Here is a 27,222-nt window from a genome sequence, read left to right as displayed (position 1 = left end):
AGTGAGCTGTAGCTCACGAAAGCTCATGCTCAAATAAATTGGTTAGTCTCTAAGATGCCACAAGTACTCCTTTTCTTTTTGCGAATCTTTTAGATGGGAGTTAAACATGACCAAAATACTTTTGGTTATTTAAGAGCGGATTATACTTTTTACAAGAGACTGAAGTAATTCTGCTAGTCCCTGTGTCCTCACTGAATTCCAGCCTGGGTAATTATTCTGGGCCATATCATGGAGCTGATTATTAAGCAGAACTCTCCATTAATTTCAGTGGGATACACATTTATAAACTGATGGCGTGGGCCATTCTAAAATTCCCCTCACAGATCCAGTTACATATGTTATTTCACCTAGAAATCTCACCTTTCACCTAGAAATATTACAGGTGAGCATCTTTACACATCTGATGTGTTCCATGACATGAAAGGCTGTAGTTCAGAGGAGAGAGACGTGACTTCATGGTAGTCTACATAAAGGATTTTGGAATCAAAGCAGCTAAATGTAAGGCATTATCATTGTTATCAATATGGAACTGCAGAAATAATCACGAAGCAAGATCCATCATGCAAGATTGATTGAGGAAAGGAGAAAAAGTAACATGTAGACTGTAACCCACTCTATAATCTTCATAATCTAATAAAACTCCCCGGGGGAGGAAAAAGACAGTAAATTCCAAAAACTAAAAAGTACAAAAGTAATGGGAATGACTAGGATCTATGACTGATCTGCCTTCAAAAATATTGGTTTCCTGGCAGCTGAAGATACAGAATCATAGCCAGAATAGGAAGGGGGGGTTTAATTGCTAGTGTTTGAACTGTTAAAAAAACATATTCAATAACTTCCTGTGAGGCATCATTTGAACACAAGATAAATGAAGCAAAACAAAAGCATCTTTAGGGCATAATTTATAATATGTTTATGAGTGATCCCCTTGGAATTATGAATTTACTTTATCATAAAAGGGAGCATCAGCAGTATAACTTTTCAGGACTGACTTCATAATTGGAGTCTCATATAATGTTCAGTGTGTATATAGAGCTTTTCACTTTTAAAGCACTTTAAGTACATTAACTTGTTAATTCTCACACTGCTATGGGGAAGCAAGAGAAAATTAATTACCTGTTATGCTCTATCCCACTACTACTGCCCCATGGACCAAAATATTTCAAGAGCTTAGGTGGCTCCACTTGTCTTGGCTAGGGAGCTGAAACCGAGGGATAAAAATCCTCTAGGGTAGGATCTTTAAAGAACTATAAAAGGCCCTATTTTACAGATTGGAAAACTGAAATTGAGAGAGACTTTCCCAAGGTCACAGACAGAATATTATCTCCCAGACCACTAGATCATGTCCTGCTCTGTGTATAAAGATGACAAAAATCAGGAACTTGAAATAGTGCCAAACAAATTTTAAAGTGTCTTTATGCAGCAGGAAAGAATTCTAAAGTTATTGTGGGTATGACACATGGCTAGAAAGGGTTAAGCATCCTGCAGGATAAATAACTCAAATTCAAACTTAAAGACATATGGAGAGATAATATCTGTGTTTTTGTGTATTTACATATATATGGGTAGTGGTCAACAATGTAATCAACAGTCCCTGTCTATGCTGTATTCTGTAAATTCAGAGATAAAAAAAAAAATCCTAGCATTTAAATGAACTGTAAACGCAGGATATCACTGTATTCACCTCTTTTTGAAGTGTATAGTATATCACCTGTGAATGATGGAAAAACAGGCAATTGCCTTACTTTAGTCTGGTCAGGTTTCAGAGTAGCTGCCGTGTTAGTCTGTATTTGCAAAAAGAAAAGGAGTACTTGTGGCACCTTAGAGACTAACCAATTTATTTGAGCATAAGCTTATCTCAAATAAACTGGTTAGTCTCTAAGGTGCCACAAGTACTCCTTTTCTTTTAGTCTGTGTGAATAATTAACGAGGATGCTTAAGAAATGAGGGTCTATTGTTCCCCGAGGGACTCCAACCTGTCAAAGAAGGCCTGAATTGTATAAAAGATGTTTGGGTCCCAATCCTTTTTATCTCAGATCTGCTTGAAGTTTTATTCAGGAGAAGCCTAAGCCACAAGGACTGAGTTCCCAATTGTGACTGCACTGCCCTGAAATATAAACAATGAATATAACCTATGGACTATTTCTGAAAGAACTCTTTACAACTACAAAGCTTACCATCTCTGCTATGAATCTGAACCTCAAGAATTGAACTCTTATCTGTATGTATACTGATCTTTTAACAATACTCTCTCTCTCTTCTTTTTTCATAAACTTTAGTTTAGTTAATAAGAATTGGCTGTAAGCATGTTTTTGGGTAAGATCTGGAATATTCATTAACCTGGGAGGTAATGTGTCTGATCTTTTGGGATTGGTAGACGCTTTTCATTTTTATATGACAAAATAAGATTTTCCGTAATCTTCATCATTCTCGACTTGGGTATCGGGGTGGAGGCCTGAGGCTGGGTTATTTTAAGGGAACTGTGTTGTTGGCTTCTGGGCAACCAGTGAGGTAATAAAAAAGCTGTTTTGTGCTGGCTTGATAAATCTAAGTATTAAAATATTTACCAGCTTTGGGGATAGTCTGCCCCATTCTTTGCAGTTCACCCTAATTGAGCGACCTCAGCTGGCTCCCCGGAACCCTGGTCCCAATGGGAAATGAGAAAAGGTAAACAAGTCCTCTGTTTTGCTTTAGGCCAGCGTTCATCCCACCTTTACTTGGACAGTAGAACTTTCAGATCTATCTTTACCAGATCAGTATTTCTGTAATTATCTTACAGACTTGGGTGTCAGAAGTTGTGAACTTTAGGATTAGGCCCTCAATCAAAAAGACACTGGCTATGCTTCAGGTATTTAGTACCTTGAAGACTAACCAGTTCCTAAGGGTGCTGAGACTTAGATGGAGAAATGGTTTCTGGTACCTGGATGTACTTCACAGCAAAGGGCAGTGAGATGCGGTGAGCCCCAACTAGTGTCATATCCAATCCCTTCTGGGACTCTCCCTTCTCCAAGCCTGTCCTCTCCATGTCACATCTGCCTTCAATAACATTTCTAGCCCAATTCCTCAAGCCACGAACTACCCTGAGTGATGAGACACGAAATAGATTAGAGGTGGGAAAGAACTAGCACATTGCCAAGTAATGTGAAAAGTAAATGAGACTGGGACCCAGCAGACTACACACAGGAGACAGGCAGGGGCATGAATCATAGAATATCAGGGTTGGAAGGGACCTCAAGAGGTCATCTAGTCCAATCCCCTGCTCAAAGCAGGACCCATCCCCAACTAAATCATCCCAGCCAGGGCTTTGTCAAGCCTGACCTTAAAAACTTCTAAGGAACAAGATTCCACCATCTCCCTAGGTAACGCATTCCAGTGTTTCACCACCCTCCTAGTGAAAAAGTTTTTCCTAATATCCAACCTAAACCTTCCCCACTGTAACTTGAGACCATTACTCCTTGTTCTGTCATCAGCTACCACTGAGAACAGTCTAGATCCATCCTCTTTGGAACCCCTTTTCAGGTAGTTGAAAGCAGCTATCAAATCCTCCCTCATTCTTCTCTTCTGCAGACTAAACAATCCCAGTTCCCTCAGCCTCTCCTCATAAGTCATGTGTTCCAGTCCCCTAATCATTTTTGTTGCCCTCCGCTAGACTCTTTCCAATTTTTCCACATCCTTCTTGTAGTGTGGGGCCCACAACTGAACACAGTACTCCAGATGAGGCCTCACCAATGTTGAATAGAGGGGAACCATCACGTCCCTCTATCTGCTGGCAATGCCCCTACTTATACATCCCAAAATGCCATTGGCCTTCTTGGCAACAAGGGCACACTGTTGATTCATATCCAGCTTCTCGTCCACTGTAACCCCTTGGTCCTTTTCTACAGAACTGCTGCCGAGCCATTCGGTCCCTAATCTGTAGCGGTGCATGGGATTCTTCCGTCCTAAGTGCAGGACTCTACAGTTGTCCTTGTTGAACCTCATCAGAATTCTTTTGGCCCAATCCTCTAATTTGTCTAGGGCCCTCTGTATCCTATCCCTACCCTTCAGCGTATCTACCTCTCCTCCCAGTTTAGTGTCATCTGCAAACTTGCTGAGAGTGCAATCCACACCATCCTCCAGATCATTTACGAAGATATTGAACAAAACCGGCCCGAGGACTGAGGATGCTTGCTGTGGAGTCCTAATGTAATTTAAAAGTATTATTTTGTTTTTTTAAAGACAAAGTCTTTCAAAGAATTAAAAAATACATATAACTAATAAAAAACAAAACATAAAAACAAAAACAAATGTTAAACAGCTCATATATAGGTTTTCTGATCTGTACATACCTATTTAGATGATTTCATACTTAGGTGCATGAAAATCAACAATGTTTATCAAGAAATAAGCGTGCCTTTTTTGAGTCTAATGAGGAAATACATATGGTGTGTGTTTATTTAAATATATTTTGCAGCTGTTGTGAATTATAATTTATGTGAATCCATAATTTAGACAGTAATACTGTTAATACAAAAAGTTGTATTAAAAATTATGAAAAGATCAGTGCATATGCACTAGGGAATAGCCAGATTTAAAGTGTTAATGGAATTAATTTTAAAATTAAACAAAACAGAAGAGCTTTCTCTGTATTATGAATAATCTGTTTACAAGCAACATTTCAATTAAGTACATGTCCTAAACTGATAAAAATACCATTAGCACCAGGATTTTAATATTTTAATTACTCCTAGATTTTTAAGGTCAAGGGGACCATTTTGAAACTGTCTGAGCTCCTGTACAACATAGGCCATAGAAGCTCAGCCAGTAATTTCTGCATCCAGCCTGTAAACCCATAACTTCTGTTTGAAGTTCTAATATATCATTATTATTTATATAGCAGTCTGTATATGTCTGAAGCTCTAGTCAACACACAAAAGAAAGAAGTTGCCCCGAAGAGTTTACAGTCAAATTCACAGAATTATGATAGCACAAGTGACAACTATTCAAGTGCACTGTTGCAGATTTTGTCTTGTTGGCTTGTCAATGCTTACTCACAAAACCAAGGATACTATTGTTAATAAGTAATTAAAAATGGTCGATGCTAGCAAAATGCGGTTACAAATTTATAGACAAGCTTTCAAACAAATGTATTCTCATTTCAACAACAGAAGTTTCTCACTACATCTTGTAAACTGAAGCCAAATTCTCTATTTCAACACATTTTATTACTGAATCTGCCTTTTATTTAGATGTGTAATGATTTGTATAGTTAGGACCGCTGAAGTCAATGGGGCTCCTCCTGGGTGCATCAGACTGCTAAATAGATCAAAATGTAGGACTGGGGCATTAGTTAGTAAGAAAGAAGTTTATAGTCATAGTGTGACTGGCCCTTTCACAGGTGTGAATAGGAAGGTAGGAAGAATACAAGGAGCCTCCCTTCTTCCTGCATGCTCCAGGCGTGCAAGAACCAGTTACAATCAAAGTTCATGTGCTCTCGGCTCTGTACCACCCTTATACAAAGTTGTGCCTTAAAGGTACAATTTAGCTTTCACTTAGTCACTCCTTTAGGAACCACCAGCTTTAGTGTGGCTATGTAATTATAAACTACAGAACATAATTAAGTATACTGAGTAGAAAAGCTCATGCTACGATACATACATAGGCAAATATTTGCAGTGAGGAGGGTGCCAAATATAAGAAACACATACCTTGTTCATAAAGTAAAGTCATGTTTTTATTTTTGTGGGCAACCAGATTATTCAATAATGCAATTACACTCTGCATGGTATTACCCAGCACACTGTCCTGGTGCTCCTGTAATACAAATAAAATTAAACGACAAATAAAACATCTTCCAATACATTTACTTATTTTAAGTTTAACAGTAGACTGTTACCTTGCAAAATGTAAGGGGAAATATTATCCAATTCCTTTAAAATTCAACTTCATGATTACAGCACAGTGACAATTACATTAACATGACCTCTTATAAAGGTTGTTTAAGAGGCTAATTACCTGCACTAAAACCTCAGATCTGAACTTCACATGTGACCTTTTGTCATAAATGAGTTGAACAAAAACTGAATAACCCTGAACACTCACCTCATATTCAGAACTGATGTATATTTTCATTGCATTACATTTCTCTTACAGACTATTCTCATTCTACTTAGCTTTAGTTCGAGGTGCCATAGAAAGCCATGTGATCCTTTTGTTATTTTGTGAGTAAATACACCAGGGGGCAAGATTTTTCATAAATGTAATATTAAGATTAATATTAGGGCTGTCAAGCTATAAAAAAAATTAATCGCAATTAATCGTGTGTTAAACAATAATAGAATACCATTTATTTAAATATTTTGGATGCACATTTTCAAATATATTGATTTCAAATACACCATGGAATACAAAGTGTACGGTGCTCACTTTATATTTATTTTTTATTATAAACATTTGCACTGTAAAAATAAAAGAAATAGTATTTTTCAATTCACTTAATACAAGTACTGTAGTGTAATATCTTTATTATGAAAGTTGAACTTACAAATGTAGAATTATGTACCAAAAATAACTGCATATAAAAATAAAATAAATGTAAAACTTTAGAGCCTACAAGTCCACTCAGTCCTACTTCTTGTTCAGCCAATCGCTCAAACAAGGTTATTTACATTTGCAGGAGATAATGCTGCCCGTTTCTTGTTTACAATGTCACCTGAAAGTGAGATCAGGCATTCGCATGGCACTGTGCCAAATGCGCTAAAGATTCATATGTCCCTTCATGCTTCAATCAACATTCCAGAGGACATGCATCCATGTTGACGATAGGTTCTGCTTGATAACAATCCAAAGGAGTGCATGTTCATTTTCATCATCTGAGTCAGATTCTACCACTTGATTTTCTTTTTTTGTGGTTTGGTTCTGTAGTTTCCGCATTAGAGTGCTGCTCTTTTAAGACTTCTGAAAGCATGCTCCACACTCTGACCCTATCAGATTATGGAAGGCACTTCAGATACTTAAATCTTGGGTCGAGTGCTGTAGCTATCTTTAGAAATCTCACATTGGTACCTTCTCTTTGCGTTTTGTCAAATCTACAGTGAAAGTGTTCTTAAAACGAACAGCATGCTGGGTCATCATCCGAGACTGCTATAATATGAAATATATGGCAGAATGCAGGTAAAACACAGAGCAGGAGATATACAATTCTCCCCCAAGGAGTTCAGTCACAAATTTAATTAACACATTGTTTCTTTACCAAGCGTCATCAGAATGTAAGCATGTCCTCTGGAATGGTGGCCAAAGCATGAAGGGGCATACGAATGTTTAGGATATCTGATAAATAAATACCTTGCAATGCTGGCTACAAAAATGCCACGCGAACATCTGTTCTCACTCAGATGACATTGTAAATAAGAAGTGGGCAGCATTATCTCCCGTAAATGTAAACAAACTTGTTTCTCTTAGCGATTGGCTAAACAAGAAGTAGGACCAAGTGGACTTGCAGGCTCTAAAGTTTTGCATTATTTTGTTTTTGAGTGTCGTTATGTAACAAAAAAAATCTACACTTTTCGTTGTGCTTTCACAAAAAAGAGATTGCACTACGGTACTTTACTCCTGGGGGAATTCTGCGCACCTTAGCATGCACAGAATTAATGTTCCCTGCAGATTTCTTTGCTTCCCTGCAGAAAAATGACTTTCTGACAGAGAAGAAAAGGGAAGCTGCAAGAGCAGTCACACATCACTCCCTCGCAGTGAAGGTACAACGTTTCAGGCACCGAAAGCAGCTGGCGGAGAGGTAAATCTCCATGGGGCTGGAGACACCCCAGCCAGTGGCTCCTACCCTGAGATAGAATCAGTGGCTGGGCTGGAGGCAGGAGAGGATGGGACTTCCTTTTCCTCTACAAGGAGTGCCTGGGGCTGTGTCAGACTCACACCCAGAAACCTCCCCCAGCTACAAAAAACTCAGCATCCTCCCCTGTTTCCTGCCGCCATCACTCCTCAGCTGTTGGGGGCAGGGTCACTGTATGGGGAGCTGCTCCCCCATCCACCCAACCCCTGTGCATCCAGACCCCCCATACCCAGACACCCCGCCAAGCCTCATTCAGTACATCGAGAACCCCCCTAGCCCTCCATACCCAAACCTCTCCCCACTGAACCTCAACCCCTGCATCTGGAGCCCCCCGGCACTAGACCCCCTGCCTCCGGACCCACACCCCTGCACCTAGACCACCCTCCACTGAGCTCCGTGCACACAAATCCCCACCCAGAGCCCCCACATCCAGACCCCCCGCCATTGACCAACAACTAGCTGCTCCGAGACCCCCACCCCACCAAGCCCCACTCCCCCAGCACCCAGATCCCTCTGCTGAGCCCCAACCACCTTCACCTGGAAGCCCCTGCAGAGATCCATTGCCCCTGCACCTGGAACTTCCCTAAGGAGCCTCTGTGGATCCAGATCCCCCCCAGACCTAGACCCCACACTGAGCTGTCTGCACCGAGATTGTTCCACAGAGAATCCTCTCACCCCACTCCTGGATCCGCCCACACTGAGCCCCTCCACACTTGGATCCTGCCTGGTTGAACCTGCCTGCCCCACATCTGGTGCACCTGACGCAGAGGGGCAGGGCCCCAGGGTGTTTCTGGGGCAGGCCCAGGCCTTGTGCTGTGTCAGGATCCGGTGCAGCCCCACTGCTGAGTCCATGTCCTTGAGTTAGGAGGAGGGAGGGCTGCAGAGTGATCTTCCACCTTTGTGCAGCCAGTGGCCTGTGCTCCCTACTGCCATGCTAGAGCCTCCACATTTATTTACTGACAAATAAAACTTGCAGAATTTTGAAGAATTTTAAAATATTATGCATAGAATTTTTAATTTTTTGGCACAGAATGCCCTCAGAAGTAGATACTTGTATGAGGTGAATTGAAAAACACTATTTCTTTTATCATTTTTACAATGCAAATATTTGTAATAAAAATAAAGTGAGCACTGTACACTTTGTGGTCTGTGTTGTAATTGAAATCAATATATTTGAAAATGTACAAAACCATCCAAAATATTTAATACGCTTAAATTGGTATTCTATTGTTTAACAGTGCAATTAAATTAAATTTTTTTAGTTAAATGAGTGAGTTAACTGCGATTAATTGACAGTCCTAGTTAATATATAATACATGGAGGATACCCATATTTACATATATAGTTTCATGATTCTCAGTGAGGCTCATTCTTGACAGATTGCTTCAGTGAAGTGACAGAATATTCTGTCTCTATATTGATACATTCAAGGTGTTTTTGATCACAAGAAAAATGTTGCGTCTCTACTGTCCTTAAAAATATGCTGTAATCAATCGGAAAGGTGTGAAAAATTGTGGTGTGATCAGTAATAATTAGCTTGACAAGGAGTGCCTGAGATGCTTGCTCATCCAGCTTGGTCTACAACTCCTGCCTATGAATATTCCCCCCTTTCTTGGGATGCAGGCTTCCGATAGCTTCTGCAGCTTTGATTTAAAATAATCCCAGGCCTCCTCTACCTTTAGATCTATAAATTCTTCAGTCCAATCCACTTTCCTAACTAATTTCCTTAATTTTTGAAAGTCAGCCCTTTTGAATTCAAAAACCCTAGTTGCAGATTTATTTTTGTTAATCCTTCCATTCAGTTTGAACTGAATTAGCTCATGATCACTTGAGCCAAGACTATCCCCTACAACCATTTCTTCTATGAGGTCCTCACTACTCATCAAAACCAAATCTAAAATGGCATCTCCTCTAGTCGGTTCAGCAACTATTTGCTGAAGGAATCCATCAGCTATCGCATCTAGGAAAATCGGAGCCCTATTATTATTACTAGCACTCGTCCTCCAGTCTATATCTGGGAAGTTAAAGTCTCCCATGATCACACAGTTTCCATTAGTATTTACTTTATTAAAAACATTAAAGAGGGCTCTATCCATTCCAAATTAGATCCCGGCGGTCTATAGCACACCCCAAGCACTATCCCAGGGGAGGCTCTAGTAGCTTTCTTCCCCAATGTGATTTTTGCCCAGACGGACTCAGTCATATCCATTTCATCGCTTCTTATTTTTTTACATTCTATCTCATCATTGATATATAATGCTACTCCACCGCCTTTACCTTTATTTCGGTCTTTCCTAAACAGCACATACCCTTCAATACCTGTAGTCCAGTCATGACTACTATTCCACCATAGTTTCTGTTACCCTATAATATCTGGTTTCACTTCCTGCACCAGTAGCTCTAGTTCCTCCATTTTGTTACCTAGGCTCCTCGCATTAGTGTACTAACATCTTAATTTTTGCTGTTTGGCCTCACTCACATTCTGTACCCTATTAGGCACGGTCATTCTACAGCCAGTATAACCTGTTAGACTGGTATCTACACTGCCCTTCCTCCTACCCATGGCTGTATCCTTTCTTACTTCGTTTTCTTTCCTCTCAATGCTAAAATCCGGCGTGGAGATTACCTGGATGTCTCCCAGCCATCTCCCCCAAATTCCTAGTTTAATGCTCTCTTAATCAGTTGTGCCAGCCTCCATCCTAGAAGTCTATTTCCCCCTCTACTCAGGTGAAGTCCATCCCGAGAGAACAGTCCTCTGTCCATGAATGCCTTCCAGTGGCCATACATCCCAAAGCCCTCCTTATAGCACCACTGCCTAAGCCATCTGTTGATAGTCATAATCTTGTCACACCTTTGTTGCCCTTCTCTAGGAACAGGCAGAATCCCACTAAAGATCACCTGAGCCTCGATTTCCTTAAGAGTCTTCTCCAGCCTAGCATAGTCTCCCTTAATACTTTCCAGTGAGAATCTAGCCGTATCATTTGTTCCCACATGAAGGATAATTAGGGGATTCTTTCCTGCTCCCTTTAGAATCCTTTTCAACCTTAAGTCTACATCCCATATCTTAGCACCTGGAAGACAGCACACTCTCCTATTCTCTGGTTACAGGCCTATCTATTCTTCTCAGTAAAGAGTCCCCAATCACATAGACCTGCCTTTTCCTAGTGACGGTGCTATTCTCCAGTTATCCCCTGTTCCCTCTGACTGCAAGTTCTTTCCATTCCTATTCTCCCTTGTAATCCTCTTTAACCCATCCTGTATCCTCCTGGGGTTTATATTTGGTGTAATCTCCATTAACTCTTCCCCTTTTCCTATCGGACTAGCCGCTCTTCTCTTCTTCCTTGCCCTTCCACCTTCAGTGACTACCTGCTGAGCCCCTTCTTCATTTTCCAACTCTGCAAACCTATTCTTGAGCTCTATTTCTCCTTCACTAGCCCGTCTTTTCCTCTGCCTGGTTCTTTTAGTCACATGCTTCCACTGACCACTCCCAGTCTCCCCTCAGAATTCCCCAGCCCTGATTCCACCTGCAAGTCTGAGCTTTTCCCTTCAGATACCTCCATAATCTGCTCAAACCCCTTCCTAAACTCTACCAGACTTTCCACCTGCATCCCCAAACCTCGGATCTTTTCCTCCATCAGCTCTATCAGATGGTATTTCATACAGACAAAACTCTTACCAGGTGCCCCCTCCAGGATCATGTACATACTACAGCTTCCACATCCAGTCATCCTCATTGTGTCTTCCGCTACATGGGTTACTCCCACTGCTGCCTCTGTATCTGTCATAGCCTTGCCACCTAAATCCTGTTAATCTGGGAAACAAAAACCACACCCAAAACACCACCACCCACAGCAAAACACAAGTACCACAAGACAAACTCCCCTTTCAAACTCCCACTCAAACTCCCCTGTCTACAGCTCTGTTTGCTAGCACCTGTGCCCCTGCAGCTATCTGTGCCGCTGCCTGACTGGTTGGCTGCCGTTTAGGACCCCTAGTCAGAGAAGCCCCGCCCCCTAATCAGGGCTCAGATTCTCTCCCAGCACAAAGCCCCTACAAGCCTATACATATACAAATACTACAAAACCAAAACCAAATACAAATACCTTCTCCTCCAACAGAACTCCCACTCAAACTCATTAGTATACAGATGATATGCAGCAACATATCTTCTTTCTACCAGAAATGGATGATGTGGGGTCTATTTTTGCTTGCTTCCTAGCATTAGGACTTGCATAAGAGTAAACTAGCTGAATCTTAATTTGTACAAATCTGAAATAACAACAATGGGTTAAAAGCAGCGGAAGGATTTTAAGAGTATGGTGAAGATGACTTCAGACCCCATTAAATACAGGGGTTAGCCAAGCAATTTGCAACTTGATGCTCTAAGATAGTGGTTCTCAAACTTTTGTACTGGTGACTCCTTTCACATAGCAATCCCCTGAGTGTGACCCCCAAAGACCTTAAAATATATTTAACACCATTATAAATGCAGGAGGCAAAATGGGATTTGGGGTGAAGGCTGACATCTTGTGACCCCCCCATGTAATAACCTCACGATCCCCTGAGCGGTCCCAACCCCCAATTTGAAAACCCCTGCTCTAAGACCACAGTCTTCCTCTGGAACCCAGCTAGTTCTGGGGGCCAAGAGCAACTTAATCTCAGCTACCTCCTCTGAATAGACATCTGTGACCTCTCTCAGGTTTGCTGTTACCACAATAATGGCAATAAGTCCTACTTTGGGATATTCTTGATGACCACTCAGAAGTTACAGATGGTGCTGCATGCAACTGGTTGACTGTTGGCTAGTAACAGTCACAAGGAATATGTTACTACTTTTCTTAAAATAGTTCCTTCCTAGTCAACTTCTGTGTGCAATGCAAGGTGTTGTCTCTTATCTATAAAGCCCTGGATGGCTTGGGTCCCCACTATCAGAGAGAGAACGTCTCTTTCCACATATGATCATCACAGCATTTGAGATAAGGTAGAGCATTTGAGGGCCTAGATGTAAACATCATGTGGTTAAGTAGCTGGGAATTCTCAGTGCGGGGGTCTCCTGACTCTGGAACTGACTTTTCTCAAGGGTCTGCTGGACTTTAGGATACAATGCAAAGCCTAAAATATAGTCTGATATATTTAAATACAATGCTGGAAAGTATGAATGTAATCTCCTTTAAAAAAATAAAGTAACCAAAACAGAAAAGTGATGTCATATGGCAATGCTATTGAAAAGCAGTTTTGAAATATAGTCTTGTGGGACTTCAAGTTTTCAGATAAGCATTACTAATATATCAACAAGATACACGTTCATCTTATAGCCTGTCACCTTCTCTTTAATTAGTTTTTTTTAAAGCATGCTTGGAGCACAATTAATAAACACCAAGAAGATATACTTTTTTCACAACAAAACTAACTAATAATATATTCTGTAGAAAACCAGTTCCTAAGAAAACAAAAATGCAAAGTTAGTAAAAACAGATCTCTGTTTATGACAAAATGAAAGATGACACTCGGTATCAAGTACTTTCTGTGGAAGTATAATAAATTTGTCATTCTGAGGCCAAAGCACCATATATTTGATGTAAATATCTTGCAACCAAAATTCACCTTTTTAAATATACATTTGTAATAGAGAACTTGCTGGTTGTGCAGCATTGCAATCTTTTGCATCCACAAAGTTAGTAGCTCTTAAATTAAGCCATAATTCTTTTAATGGAAATCAATCAACTGTGTTATATATAACTCTCGAATGAAACATAGAAGCAAAGGCACCTGTGCAACAATTAAAGCAGTATCACATGAAGTTTATTGTACTATAACCTACACAATTGTAGATTTCAGAATGTAATTCTAGGTATCTAAGAGAGAAAAATACTCTCTTAATAAAATATTATTCTAGGTGTCCAATTTAGAGAAAAAGAGTGTACTCAGCTAGATTACTGAAGTTTTTATTATATTGTATATATAGAAAATGAATTATGGCTAGGTCTCATGAAGCCACAGGTATGTCTTACCTACACCTAAGGTGTCACTGATGGCTGTTATGCTAGATTTGTAAAGTTTGTGTAGAAAATATTTGACTTCTAAATAATCCATCAATAAGCAAAGCTGATCTAATTTGTGTGCACGACAGCAAGACTGTGGACATTTAATGAACAGTGCACTTGACAGCTTTAATAAAACATAGCATTTGCCAACAGAGATAATTAGAATTGAAGAAGCAAAATTCTAGTGTTTAGCAATGCAGATGAAACAACTTCATTAAAATGTACAGCTTCGGCAAATGAAAGGCAGGAAAGCACTGGACCCTGAAGAATCAGCCTTCTCAAAACTAATTGCTTCAGTGCTTAAACAGGACAGCTATGAAATACCAAGGGCATAACAAGGAAATACTAGTTTAAAAAATCGGCTTTTCAAAGAACACTGCACTGTATTTAGGCCATTAAACTTTTTATTCTAATTTGAAGGGTTGTGTGTTAATGAAAGAAATCACTCACACTGTTTTAAAACCAATAAGGTAAGTAAATTTATATTAGCTACATGGACCTGTGAGTTTCATTCAGATGCTATTGTATAAATCCCAATAATAACTTTTTTCTTCCTTTTAGTGCATCAGAATTTAAAACAACACACCCAGACTTCAGCATTTTAACCACTTTGTTTGATAACACTGAAACCAGATTGCAATTGTGATAAAAGTTAATCCTCTGGAGACTGTACATAACATGTACATGCCCCTCTAAGCATTAATTTGGCTAACAGTCTGCAAAATAAAAACACTTTAAGGGTTAACTTCAGAGATATGCTGTAATTAAATTACAGGATACCATGACATTTCACACAGTAATTCTAGTCCATTCAATGGAATTACAGTGGTTAAACTGCAACTATTTTAGGAGCTCTCTTTCTCAAGCACATGACCTATGAACACAAGTTAGTTAATTAATATGAAATCACAAGAGATTTTGCTATTTCTTACAATAAATCAATTGATAAAAAAGTATTATAAAAATGAAATATAACCAAACTACTTCTTACAAGGCTGCATTTTTTATTTGTTGTCAAAACCTCTTGACAAAAGTGCAGGTTTATATTGTACTGGGCATAGTTTATTCTCTCTGTCCGTAAATGTCAATGAGCAAACTAGAAGCCTCAATATACAGTTTATCTGGAAGCAGAAAATTGTTATATCTTTAGTATACAGCCGATAAGGGACTTTGTCAACAAACATATGCACCATTCTTCAACCATAAAAGTAAGCTAACTGAGAAACAAGTCAATTCTGCCTAGTTACATACTTGACTAATCAGGCTTTTAAAGTTTTGTTGCTTTTGATCAATGGACTAGTCTACACAAAACTGAACATTGGTAAACATGAATCTCAATATTAATTTAATGTTGTTGTCTGTAGATGATCGAACTTAAAATAGGGATTATGCTTTAACAACCTGATATTCCAAAGGAAAAAAACATAGCTCTGATGACTTCATCTTTCAAAACCATTCTTACTCATATGTAATAAATATGTCTAATAAATATAACATTTCAAAAGATTACAGTAGGGTGCTGATCATGTAGTGAGGAGGCTTTGGAAATCCAGTTCAGGAATAATCATGGATATCCTGCTTCTTGGATGTATGACAACGTTGGTCTATGTGGTGCACACAGGGGAAAGGAGATGTCTTGCGCCTTTCACTAAAATTCTTATTGGGGAGTCATAAAAGGGCATATGCAAGCTTCAGACATCAAAGGAAAATAGTAACTCAGAGTTATTGTTTGGGGGTGATGAAGGAAGAACGCATGTGTGTGAAAATACGCAGTTATTTCAAGCACCATAACAACACACAAGGTACTGAAAGCCTGGGTTGTTGTTCTCCTATCCCACCATAACAAGTGGTACAGAATATTAAGACAAATATTTAATAGTGTTATATTTTATTTTCTTCTTTTTCCAGTGGGGGTATTTATCCCAGCCATCAACACATAGGTTTCTTCTCTGCTCAAATCCTAGTCAGATTATGCAAGTTTTAAACACAGCCCTGATAAAGCCCTCTTCTTTCATACTGGAAATCAATTATGGTGTCCCCTTTATTCCCCCTATTCCGTAGTTCGATGGCTATAGTTGCATTCTTGCCCCCTATGTTAACAAGTAGCTTGTTATGAGCCAGAGGGAAAGTTACTTATAGAAACTGGGGTTCTTTAAGAGTGTTGCTTCTGCATATTTACATTTGCGGGATGCAATCCCAGAAAAGATGAGATTTGGTAATCTTCTAGAAAAGCAGTTTCTGTTGGGACTACACAAGTGCTCCCTGGAAGCACCAAATAGTTAGAGTTGAGGCTATAAATGGGCCATATGACCTCACTCTTCTTATTTCTTTCTGTAAAGAAGAGTCCTATAGAAGAGGGGATAGCAGGCAAGTTTCATGAATATACAGGCAACATGCCTCCAAGAACCATCATTACTAGAGTAACTATTTTTCCTTCTTTTAGGTGGCTGCTGCACATTCCAGCTGGTGGGATTCTAATGAGCACTACTACCTTTGGGAGGTACGTTTATACGTTATAATTAATAAGAATTGCAGAATTAGCCTACGACAGTGAGCATCAGCTCTAGATGTTACATCAAGAGAGCAGAGCTGAGTGCGTTCAGAACATTAGGTAAATGTTCTGCAGAAGTCTAAGGAGGAAACATTCTTTGCCTGGTAGAGTGAGTTGAGATCCCGAGGTGCTGACCCCGAATATCCATTGGCACATCTTTTTTTCTTTTTCAAGGGCTACAGAGGAGCCAAGAGCTGCATCAATGTATCCTCAAAAGAACCTGCCTGAGGCTGAGGAAATACCACAGAAGATATTCAGATAGCTTATGTTGTGGCATTAATTTAATCAGCATTAAGGACGTCCCTGGCACCAAGGGAGCACTCATGCTGGTTTGCTCCAGAGCAACAAAGCTCAAAGAGAATCACTAGTACTCACACTGCTGTAGGTGCCTTTTTAATACCAAGTTTCCTAAGTGCCTGAAGGGTCTCTGGGCCCTGGTCTACACCAGGAGTTGAGGTCGAATTTAGCAGCGTTAAATAGATTTAACCCTGCACCTGTCCACACGACGAAGCCCTTTTTTTTTTATTTAAAGGGCTCTTAAAATCGATTTCCTTACTCCACCCCCGACAAGGGGATTAGCGCTGAAATTGGCCTTGCCAGGTTGAATTTGGGGTACTGTGGACACAATTAGACGGTATTGGCCTCTGGGAGCTATCCCAGAGTGCTCTATTGTGACCGCTCTGGACAGCACTCTCAACTCAGATGCACTGGCCAGGTAGACAGGAAAAGACCCACAAACTTTTGAATTTCAATTTCCTGTTTGCATGGTCACCTGCAGCTTGCCACGCTGGCCAGAGCTCATCAGCAGAGGTGACCATGATGGAGTCCCAGAATCGCAGAAGAGCTCCAGCATGGACCGAATGGGAGGTGCGGGATCTGATCGCTGTATGGGGAGAGGAATCCATGCTATCAGAACTCCGTTCCAGTTTTTGAAATGCCAAAACATTTGTCAAAATCTCCCAGGGCATGAAAGACAGAGGCCCTAACAGGGACCCGAAGCAATGCCGCGTGAAACTTAAGGAGCTGAGGCAAGCCTACCAGAAAACCAGAGAGGCAAACGGCCACTCCGGGTCAGAGCCCCAAACATGCCGCTTCTATGATGAGCTGCATGCCATTTTAGGGGGTTCAGCCACCACTACCCCAGCCGTGTTGTTTGACTCCTTCAATGGAGATGGAGGCAACACAGAAGCAGGTTTTGGGGATGAGGAAGATGATGATGATGAAGTTGTAGATAGCTCACAGCAAGCAAGCGGAGAAACTGGTTTTCCGGACAGCCAGGAACTGTTTCTCACCCTGGACCTGGAGGCAGTCCCCCCCGGACCCACCCAAGGCTGCCTGCCGGACCTGCCAGGCGGAGAAGGGACCTCTGGTGAGTGTACCTTTTAAAATACTATACATGGTTTAAAAGCAAGCATGTTTAATGATTAATTTGCCCTGGCATTTGTGGCTCTCCTGGATGTACTCCCAAAGCCTTTGCAAAAGGTTTCTGGGGAGGGCAGCCTTATTCCATCCACCATGGTAGGACACTTTACCACTCCAGGCCAGTAGCACGTACTCGGGAATCATTGTAGAACAAAGCATTGCAGTGTATGTTTGCTGGCATTCAAACAACATCCGTTCTTTATCTCTCTGTGTTATCCTCAGGACAGTGATATCATTCATGGTCACCTGGTTGAAATAGGGTGCTTTTCTTAAGGGGACATTCAGAGGTGCCCGTTCCTGCTAGGCTGTTTGCCTATGGCTGAACAGAAATGTTCCCCACTGTTAGCCACGGGGAGAGGTGAGGGGCTAGCCGCTTGGGCCCTCATCGAATGACCCCCACAGTCTCTGTGGAGAAGAGGTCTGAGCTATGGTATATGCTGTTGTAATACAGGAAGTGATCCATCTGGAAATCGTCTGTGCAAGAACTGCCTGACCCCTTATCCAATCCGCATAGGAGCAAAAAAGTCGAGGCAATGCACCAAATGGTTTAGTCCTTATCAAACAGAATCTCAAGGATCATCTCACATCCAGTGACTGGAGGTGCTGCTCACCTACATTCGAATGAGGCTTAGGAAAATAGGGAAAAATATTGTTTGGTTAAGGTGAAATCACTTTAGATAAAACATTGTGTGTGTGATCTTAAGGCCATCTTGTCTTTGAAAAACTATGTATAGGGCAGCCCTCTCATTAGGGCTTGCAGCAATTCACTTACTCTCCTTGCGGATGTTATGGCAATAAGAAAGGCTGTCTTTTGGCAAAGGAGAGACAGGGAACAAGTTGCTAAGGGCTCAAATGGAGGTTTTATGAGGGCAGCCAGCACAGAAATTAAGTCCCACAAGGGATGCTTTCCTTTGACAGGTGGAAAATGGCAATCAATCCCTCTTTAAAATCTTACTACCATGGAGTTTGGAAAAACTGATTTCCCATGGATTGGAGGATGGAATGCTGAGATTGCCACGAAGTGGTAGGACTCAACAAGTTGAGATACAGACCCAAGGACTTAAGATGTAAAAGGTAATCCAAAATGTCCTGAACGTGGGCTAGCATAGGCTGAATTCCCTGAGCGAGCAACCAAACCAAAAAACCCTTCCATTTGGCCAAATCGGTAGACTTAGTAGAGGTTTTTCTTCTGTTAAGTAGGACTAGCTGCACTGCTTGCAAGCACTGTCCTTCTTCCTTATCTAAACATGCAGCATCCACACTATGAGGTGCAGGCTACTCTACAGTAGATGCGAAATCTGACTGTGGCGCTGTGTCAGTAGGTTGGGAAGGAGATCTGTGAGGTTGAACAGATAGACTGTGAAGGTCAGAAAATCAACATTGTCTTGCTCAAGCTGGTGTAGTGAGTATCAGGTTGGCATGATTCATCTTCATTTTGAGAATAACCTCAGGAATGAGTGGGACTGGCAGGAAGGCACACATCATTGCTGATTCCCAGTTCAGACAGAAGGCATCAGTTAAAGAGCATGGACTGAGCCCTGCTTGAGAGCAAAATTGACTGTACTCATTGTCTTTTGTTGCAAACAGACTGATCTTCAGAAAACCCTACTTTCTGAAGATGGACCACAGAACACTGGTCTTCAAGGACCACTTGGGATTCTGGGAGAAATTTCTGCTGAGGTGATCAGCTAGCTAATTCTGTGCATCTGATAAGTGTGTGACTCTGAGAATTATGTCTTCCTTCATGCAAAAGTGCCAAAATTGTATTGCTTCCTGACAGAGCTGGTTGGAGTGGGCTTCTCCCTTCTTGTTCATATAATACATTGCAGTAGTGTTGGTAAGTATGTGAAGCTTGATCTGAGCCTGAAGAGCCTGGCATGATTGTGAACTGTTTGAAGCTCGTGGACTTTAATATGAAAAGAAGCTTCCAGTTTCCGTCCACAAATCCTGAACTTTCAATATCCCTATATATGGCCCCCAATCTATTGTGGAGGCATCAGTAACTACAGTCTTGGTCAATGGAGGACAGATAAAGGGTATACCTTCATTTACTTTGTTCTGATCTATCCACCACTCTAGGGACGGATTGCTGATGGCACTCAGACAAGCCTGTCCAATGACTGACAACAAGGGAGACAGACCATCTTCAACCAGGATCGAAGAGAATGAAGGTGTAATCTCACATGCTGGACTACATAAGAGCATGTAGCTACATGAACTAATAACTTCATACATACATGGACCATAGCTGAAGAGTGGGACTGGAGGGACAAATTGTTCATTTGGTAGAAAAGCCCTTGAAACTTGTAGAGTCTAGTAGGGAAACAATTAATTCAACTCTTTGTGTTGGAATTAATATTGACTTCCCTTTGCTCAAAATCAACCCCAGTTGATTTAAGAGATATAGCATGAACTGGATGTGACAGAAAACTTGCACATTGAATTTATCCTTCCATAACCAATCATCCAGGTAAGGAAAGACATGAAATCCCATTCTTCTTAGATAGGCTGCCACTACCATCATGTATTTGGTAAACACACATGGAACTGATGCCGGGCCAAAGCAGAGAACTGTGTATTGATAATGTTGATCAGCCACTATGAATCTCAGAAACTTCCTTTGACTTGGGAAAATCGCCACATGGCAGTAGATGTCCTGAAGATCAAGGGCTGGAAACCAGTCATTGTGCTGTAACACAGGGAGAATTGTAGCTAAGCTTACCATGCAGAATCTCATATTTTGACATACTTGTTGAGATCTCAGAGGCTGAGAATCGGTCTCAACCCTTACTTAGGCTTAAGAATCAGGAAGTAATGGGAGCAGAATTTCTTTCCCCAGGCAAGTGCCCTAAGCACTGGGCTACAGAGTCACTCACTCTCCCTCCTCTCTCTGTTCCAATATTTATGTATACTACTTAGAACAGCTTCGGCAGAAGAGATTGTGAGAGACCCACCCCAGATTACCCACTAGCCTGGGGTTCAGGCACTCACCTGGAATGTGGAGCCCTGGGTTCAAGTCCATACTCCAAATCAGGCAAATGAGGGACTGGAAAACAGGTGTCCCACATCCCAGGTGTTTGTCCTACTCATTAGACTCTTGGCTATAATGGAATGGGAGTCTCTCTCTCTCTGGTTTCTTGCAAAAAAGGGCTGACCTGGCTTAGGCACCTAACTCCAGGAAAGGACTCTTGATTGGGAATCATGAGCAGAAACAGGCACTTCCCTCCGATCTGTCAGTCAGTGGAAACTATGCACCTAAGTACCTTTGTGGATCCGTGTTCTTTCCTTTACATTTCACTCCTGAATAGTTCTGGCAGCTCCCCCTCAGCTTGCTGTCTTCTGAGAATCCCTCTCTTAGGTGTTTAATTCCACAAGGGAATGCCCAGGCACCTAACTAAGGGCTGTGAATTCCATTGGGCAGCAGGGTGCCCAGTAATTACGGGCTACAATGCCTAAGTCCTCTTTGTGGAACTAGCTCCAGAAGCCTTCAGGCAAGGGGAATTGACTAATTCAGATTATTATGAGTTTTGTAATTTCCATATGTGAAAGCACTTCTACAAAACACATGCCCTATGCCAATCAGACTGCATGCATCATCTCTCAGCATTCCACACAGCTTAAAATACAAACCTTATCTTGCTACTTGTGTCCTTCTAGGAAATTAATGTTATCACTTGAATTTCCTTTCCTCACACTGTTTATTCCTGCAGCAGAAAACAACATTTTCTATTAGCTGGTATCAAGGCACCAGCCTCAAGGCAGGAAGTCGGCCAGAACCAATAACACTCCTCAATAAATTGGCTGAAGTGCTGAAGAGTAATACAATCAGCATTATTTTTGTCCCTTGAGACAGGGTGCATTGCTTGCATGTTCCTGCCCTGGGCTTAGAAAGACAAGCCAATCTGCTCTGAGCAAACTGTATTCAAGCTACTGGGCCAGTAAAAACAAGGCAAGAAAAATGATAAACTAATTTTCATTAATAACATATATAAATAAAAATTATACATAGTAAAACTATGTGCTCATTCAAAATATATGTAATTGTTAAATATACCTACTCTTTGTCACAGTGCTTGTGTTGAGTAGTTTTTGTGTAGCTATTTATATTGATGTTCATGTTGAGATTAAAATTTTATTTTATTAAGAATTAAGTTCATGTAGATACTGGAGGAATGTTATAGGGGATATTTATTTTTTTAGAATTTTTCTAAATGTAATAATCTGGGCAAAACTAAAGCAAACCATTGCCCTCTCATGGCCCTGCCTTTCCTTGGTGTTTTGGTGAATTGGGAAGTTCACCCCCCCTCACAATCGTCACTTTGAGTCGTCTGGAAATTGGAGAGTGGTACCATGCAGGGGGAAAAGGAAGAAATCAAATGGAGGGAAATCATTAAAAATCAGTTAAATTTTGGACACAAACACTAACATATACCTTACTCATAATCATATGTTCATTGCATGATATTAGTACAAGAAAGAGTTATGGTTGTTTGGGTGCCTTAACTGTGCATTGCAATATTTTAACAAGTTTTGACTGCTTTTAAGTTTAACTTTAACTCTGAATTTCCTGGGCTTATAAATGCTTGGTTTGGGGATAATTACAACATCTCTAATGTCTAAATATGTAGTCTGACCCTTAACTCCATCTTAACTTAGTTTTTGTTTGGGAATATTATGTATATTACACCCCACCCCCACCCACCACTTATCACTCAGAACTTATTCAGGAAGGTGAGGGTACATGTTTCTACTTCTTGCCTCAAGATCTGTAAATCCCAGCTTACCCTAGGATTGGGGATGAACTAGTAAAATCCAGAGCTGAACTGAAACTGAAACCCAATGAACTGAATAGCCATCAACATGCGTGTGGGGTTGAAGGTTCAGAATTTGGAAATGAATCAAGATCAGAACTCAAGCTAACCCAACTCTAGAGGGGCTGGAATAAAACCTTGGATCCAAATTTTCCTGAACATTAGTGGCTTTGAAATCCAGAATTGTGCTGCTCTTGACCATCTCCAGTAACTAGATTTTATATTCATTTATAAAGTTAGGGCCTGATCCTGAAAACACTTACCAAAAGGAGTGTCTATAGCCACAAACAATCCCACTGACCTCAATAGGACAACTCATGTTAGAAAGTACCCCACTTGGTAGTGTTTTCAAGGTTCTTTTGGGATTTACACCAGGAATGTAGGATGGAGGTTTTCAGATGGCCCAAGAAAAAGAGGAAGTTTATTTTTATAAATAATAAAATTACTCTTTCAATTGTAAACAACAGGAGGAGAGCAATGTTTGCTTACGCAAAAACCTGGTACCCTTACTAGGGTAAATAACTGGTCAAATCCCTCATAAACACAATTCTTAACAAAACAGACCATCATTCCTATACTTTAATCTAATTTTCACCGAAATTAATGTGATAAGTATTTTATTGATATTTCCTAACATGAATGGAGTCTACTTTAGATGAAGAATTGAAAATAATAAATATATCGAGCTGTGAGACTACAAACAGGGAACTTTAAAGTTAAGGTTGATGTCTCCTCTTAGCATAAGTTGTTCTGGGATAGTACCACAGCTTCTATGACCCACACAAGTTTGTTTTACATTTTTGCAATATGGGCACAATTGAGGAAAGAATACATGAATTTGTTTTTCTTGGTCTGATCCTTGGTTTTCCTTTAATCAAAGTTTTTTGGAGAGCTTTTTTGCATTTAATACTTGTTTGTTCCTGTGTACTTAGTGCAAAGGGACCAGTGGTGAGGATCAAATTTAGAAGGCAGTATTTCAAGTAAATAAAACAGCAGAATATTTATACAGTGGCAGTGGAATTTTTATTTTGCAAAACAGAGACACAAAATAATTCACAGGAGTGATGTCCTCCAAACTCTGGAATTTGTTCATATTTTAAGGTCACCGTTCCTCACTTGGTAGTATTTTGAAGTGAAGCTAGACTGCAATAGCATGTGAAGAGGGAACAAGTTAGATAGACAGGGTCAGGAGAAGAGAGAAAAGAAAGCTCATCACATAGTAGAGAGGCAAAAATAAGAATTTAAGCCCTTTAGCTATGGTAAAGATTCTACAGAATCTTCAAAATTACATCTATTTTATTAACTTATTTTTCCTATCAATTTGAAGGAGCCGTCAGTTCCAACTGATACCAGTATATTGCCACAATTATTCTTCTGAGCTGCAGTAGCTCTCTATTCACTGAGAAGCTGCAATTAAACAGCAGTCATAGATTTTTAGCAAAAAGAAAAGGAGGACTTGTGGCACCTTAGAGACTAACCAATTTATTTGAGCATAAGTTTTCGTGAGCTACAGCTACAGCTCACGAAAGCTCATGCTCAAATAAATTGGTTAGTCTCTAAGGTGCCACAAGTCCTCCTTTTCTTTTTGCGAATACAGACTAACACGGCTGTTACTCTGAAACCTGTCATAGACTTTTAGGACTCTAATACTGCCCCTCCATTACGCCTTAGGCACTCATGCAGAACGCAGACGCTATTGCTCCCAAAGCACAAAGTGGGGAGCCCAGCGATGCTACACAACCCAAATGGGTCACAGTCAAATGAGCTGTGGAGTGACCAGGGCTTCCCTCCCAGCTGTTTTAAGAAGTTTTAAGAAGCACTATATAGAAAGGTGTCCCCAGTGCTCCCTGAGGCATTCTTCGTATGTGTGTCCTTCATTGGCAGAATGACACCTCTGCTGATTGCTAGCAGCTCCAAACCCCAATTCCTACATTTAAGTGAGGAACAAGGGCACAAGTTGGAGTTTAAAAACATCTATTCTGTTTTTCATAAATATCTACATGGGCACATCAGTTAGCATGAGTTAAAAGAAAGTATGCTTGGTGCAGTTACGTGATCTTACCCATAATTTATTCCACTTTTATAGTAGATGAATAGGTGGATCAAAGACAATTAAGAATGATATCATCAGCAAAACAGAAAGCTTTTCTAAACAACTTCCACTTCACTTTCAAAGACAGAGCAAGCTCTTCTGTGCTTTTTATTATGAATGATGTGTTTATAATTCTTTACAGGATAATCGCCAAATGATTTATTATACAGTTACTTTTATGGTCGTCTCTCAAATTTTAGGGCCATTATTTATGTCTACATATGTATTTAGGAGACTAACTTTAGGCACCCATATTTGAATTTTTTTTGTTTTCTTTATAAACTATAGAGATAAATGCTATCAAATGGCATATGGTTTCTTACAGCCATTAGGTTCAATTAAAATTGAGAGTCTATTGGTCAGGCTAGCTCTTCATATCTACCGTCAAATGATTTGGCTCCTGGGAGGGTGGGAAAACTTAAGTTACTCCTGAGGGAATTCTACACCAAAAAATTAAAAATTCTGCACACAATATTTTAAAATTCTGCAAAATTCTGCATATTTTATTTATCAATAAATAAATATGGAGGCAGCATGGCAGTGAGGAGTTCAGACCGCTGGCAACACAGAGGTGGGAGGTCACCCTGAAGCTCTCCCCGCCAAGGTCATGGACTCGGTGGTGAGGCTGTACCCACCCTGACATGCATGCCCAACCCTGGCCCCTGATCCAGGTGTGGGCAGGCACGCTCAGCCCAGCAAGATCCAAGTGTGGAGGGGCTTAGTGTGTGGGGATCCAGGTTTGGGGTAAGAGGGCTCTGTGTGGGGCAAGCTGGGTGCAGGTGGCTTGGTGGCAGGGGTCAAGGTGCGAGGGGGATTTGGATGCACAGGGGCTAGTTGGGGAATTCCAGGTGCAGCGGCAATAGGACTCTGTGGGAGGGTCCAGGCGAAGGTGGTTGGGACTCAGGAGGAGGGTCTGGGTGTGAGGGGTTGGGGCTTACCATAGGGGGCCTGGGTGTGGGTGGCTCAGCAAAGGGGAGGGTCCAGGTGCTGGGGGAGTGGGGATTGATGGGGTGGGGGTCTGGTTGCAGCTGGTTGGGGCTCAGTAGGGTGCAGGACTTGTCAAGGTGGTCCAGGTGCAGTGGTGGTGGTACTGGGTCAGGGTTGGGGTTCAAGTACAGGGGACCCGGGGTGGTGGTGGTCTAGGTGCAGGGGGAGTGACTTGGCAGGGTGGGGGCTCGGATGCAAGGGGGTGAGGCTCAGAAGTGGTGGTCTGAGCATGGGAGATCCGGATGCATGGGGATTGGGTGGATGGGGGAGCAGCTCCCTGTATGATGACCCCTCACTCCACAGCTGAGGAGCGAGGGGGGCAGGAAGTGATGGGGGGCGCAGCCAGAGAGGTTTCTGGAGGTGGGTCTGAACCAGTGGTGGCCAGTCCTAGCAGGGAAAGTGGTGGCCAGTCCTAGCAGTCCTCCCTCCTGCCCATCCCAGCCAGAACTAGTAGCTGAACCCGGCGCAGGGTAGGAGCCACTGGCCGGGGTTTCCCCAAGGCCCCTGCAGTGATTTACTTCTCTGCCAGCTGCTCCAGGCACTTAAAATGATGCACCCATGCTGGTGGGAAGGGGCGCATGACTGCTCTTGTGGCTTCTCTTTGCTTCCCCATCAGAAGTTATTTTTCTGTGGGGAAGCAAAGGAACTTGGGCAGGGAGGAAGGAAGGGAGGACATGAATTCTGCGCATGCACACTGGCACAGAATTCCCCCAGGAGTACTAAATATAAAGCCTGCTGCCCCAAAAGAGTGAATACTTTTTGAATTTAATAGGCATTTATAAGCTTGTTTCTGTGGTGAACAGATGTGCCTAACAGGTTACATGATAGTTTAGATATCTACGTTTCTAAAAAGTGCCTTGAACGTAAATGTCATAGTTCATATTAAAATGTATAAATGTCTGTCTTTTCTTATAAAGTATTCTGATCACCTGAGTATAAAAAATACGAGTGAAACTACCTATCTGGTGACACTTATACAAGAATGCCTTGAAACTCCATGGTGTTAACAAGCCATCCTGAAGGGCTTAGTATTGACGAACATATGGGATGCAAGCTCACCCTAGTTTTCTGAAACTTACTAAATGAGGATCATTTGTTATTTTTGTATTAATAGATTGCAGTCTGGGTCATTATTTGTTATTCTTATTGAGCATTATCAGTTTGCTTGACGCTGTCCTATCTACTTCAGCAACTTCCCAATCTCCCTCAATGACTTCACCAAAAGCATTATGGCCCAAGGACTGCCTGACACCAATTGGGAGATGGCATAAGGGGTGCATAGGGGTTTACAGGGATCCCTGAGTCTGATGTCTATATAACAGTGTACCAAAGGGTGGCATGTGAGGTCTCTTCCAACAACCAATAATGCACTGATCGTCCTAATCATTGTGAGATGTATGTACAGAGGATATTGATGGAGTTATGTAACTATACTGAAGACTATGCTCTTAAGGTATGGAAGTTAAAACAGTTCACAGGAAGGTGAGAAA

The 27,222-nt window shown here is 41.2% G+C and overlaps 1 protein-coding gene across 1 annotated transcript in view; it reads right to left on the bottom strand.

Annotated features, from left to right (window-relative positions):
• The window catches only part of ULK4 (unc-51 like kinase 4), a 381,762-nt gene that overhangs the window by 112,294 nt on the left and 242,246 nt on the right, over positions 1–27,222 (bottom strand). Inside the window, exon 32 of the mRNA XM_084619802.1 lies at positions 5,688–5,793. Within this exon, the coding sequence (XP_084475928.1) occupies positions 5,688–5,793 (106 nt within the window). The remainder of the gene's footprint in view (positions 1–5,687; positions 5,794–27,222) is intronic.

Source organism: Lepidochelys olivacea (genome assembly GCF_965140295.1).
Source record: "Lepidochelys olivacea isolate rLepOli2 genome assembly, chromosome: 2".
Classification (NCBI taxonomy): domain Eukaryota; kingdom Metazoa; phylum Chordata; order Testudines; family Cheloniidae; genus Lepidochelys; species Lepidochelys olivacea.
This window is presented reverse-complemented; position numbering and strand designations above follow the sequence as displayed.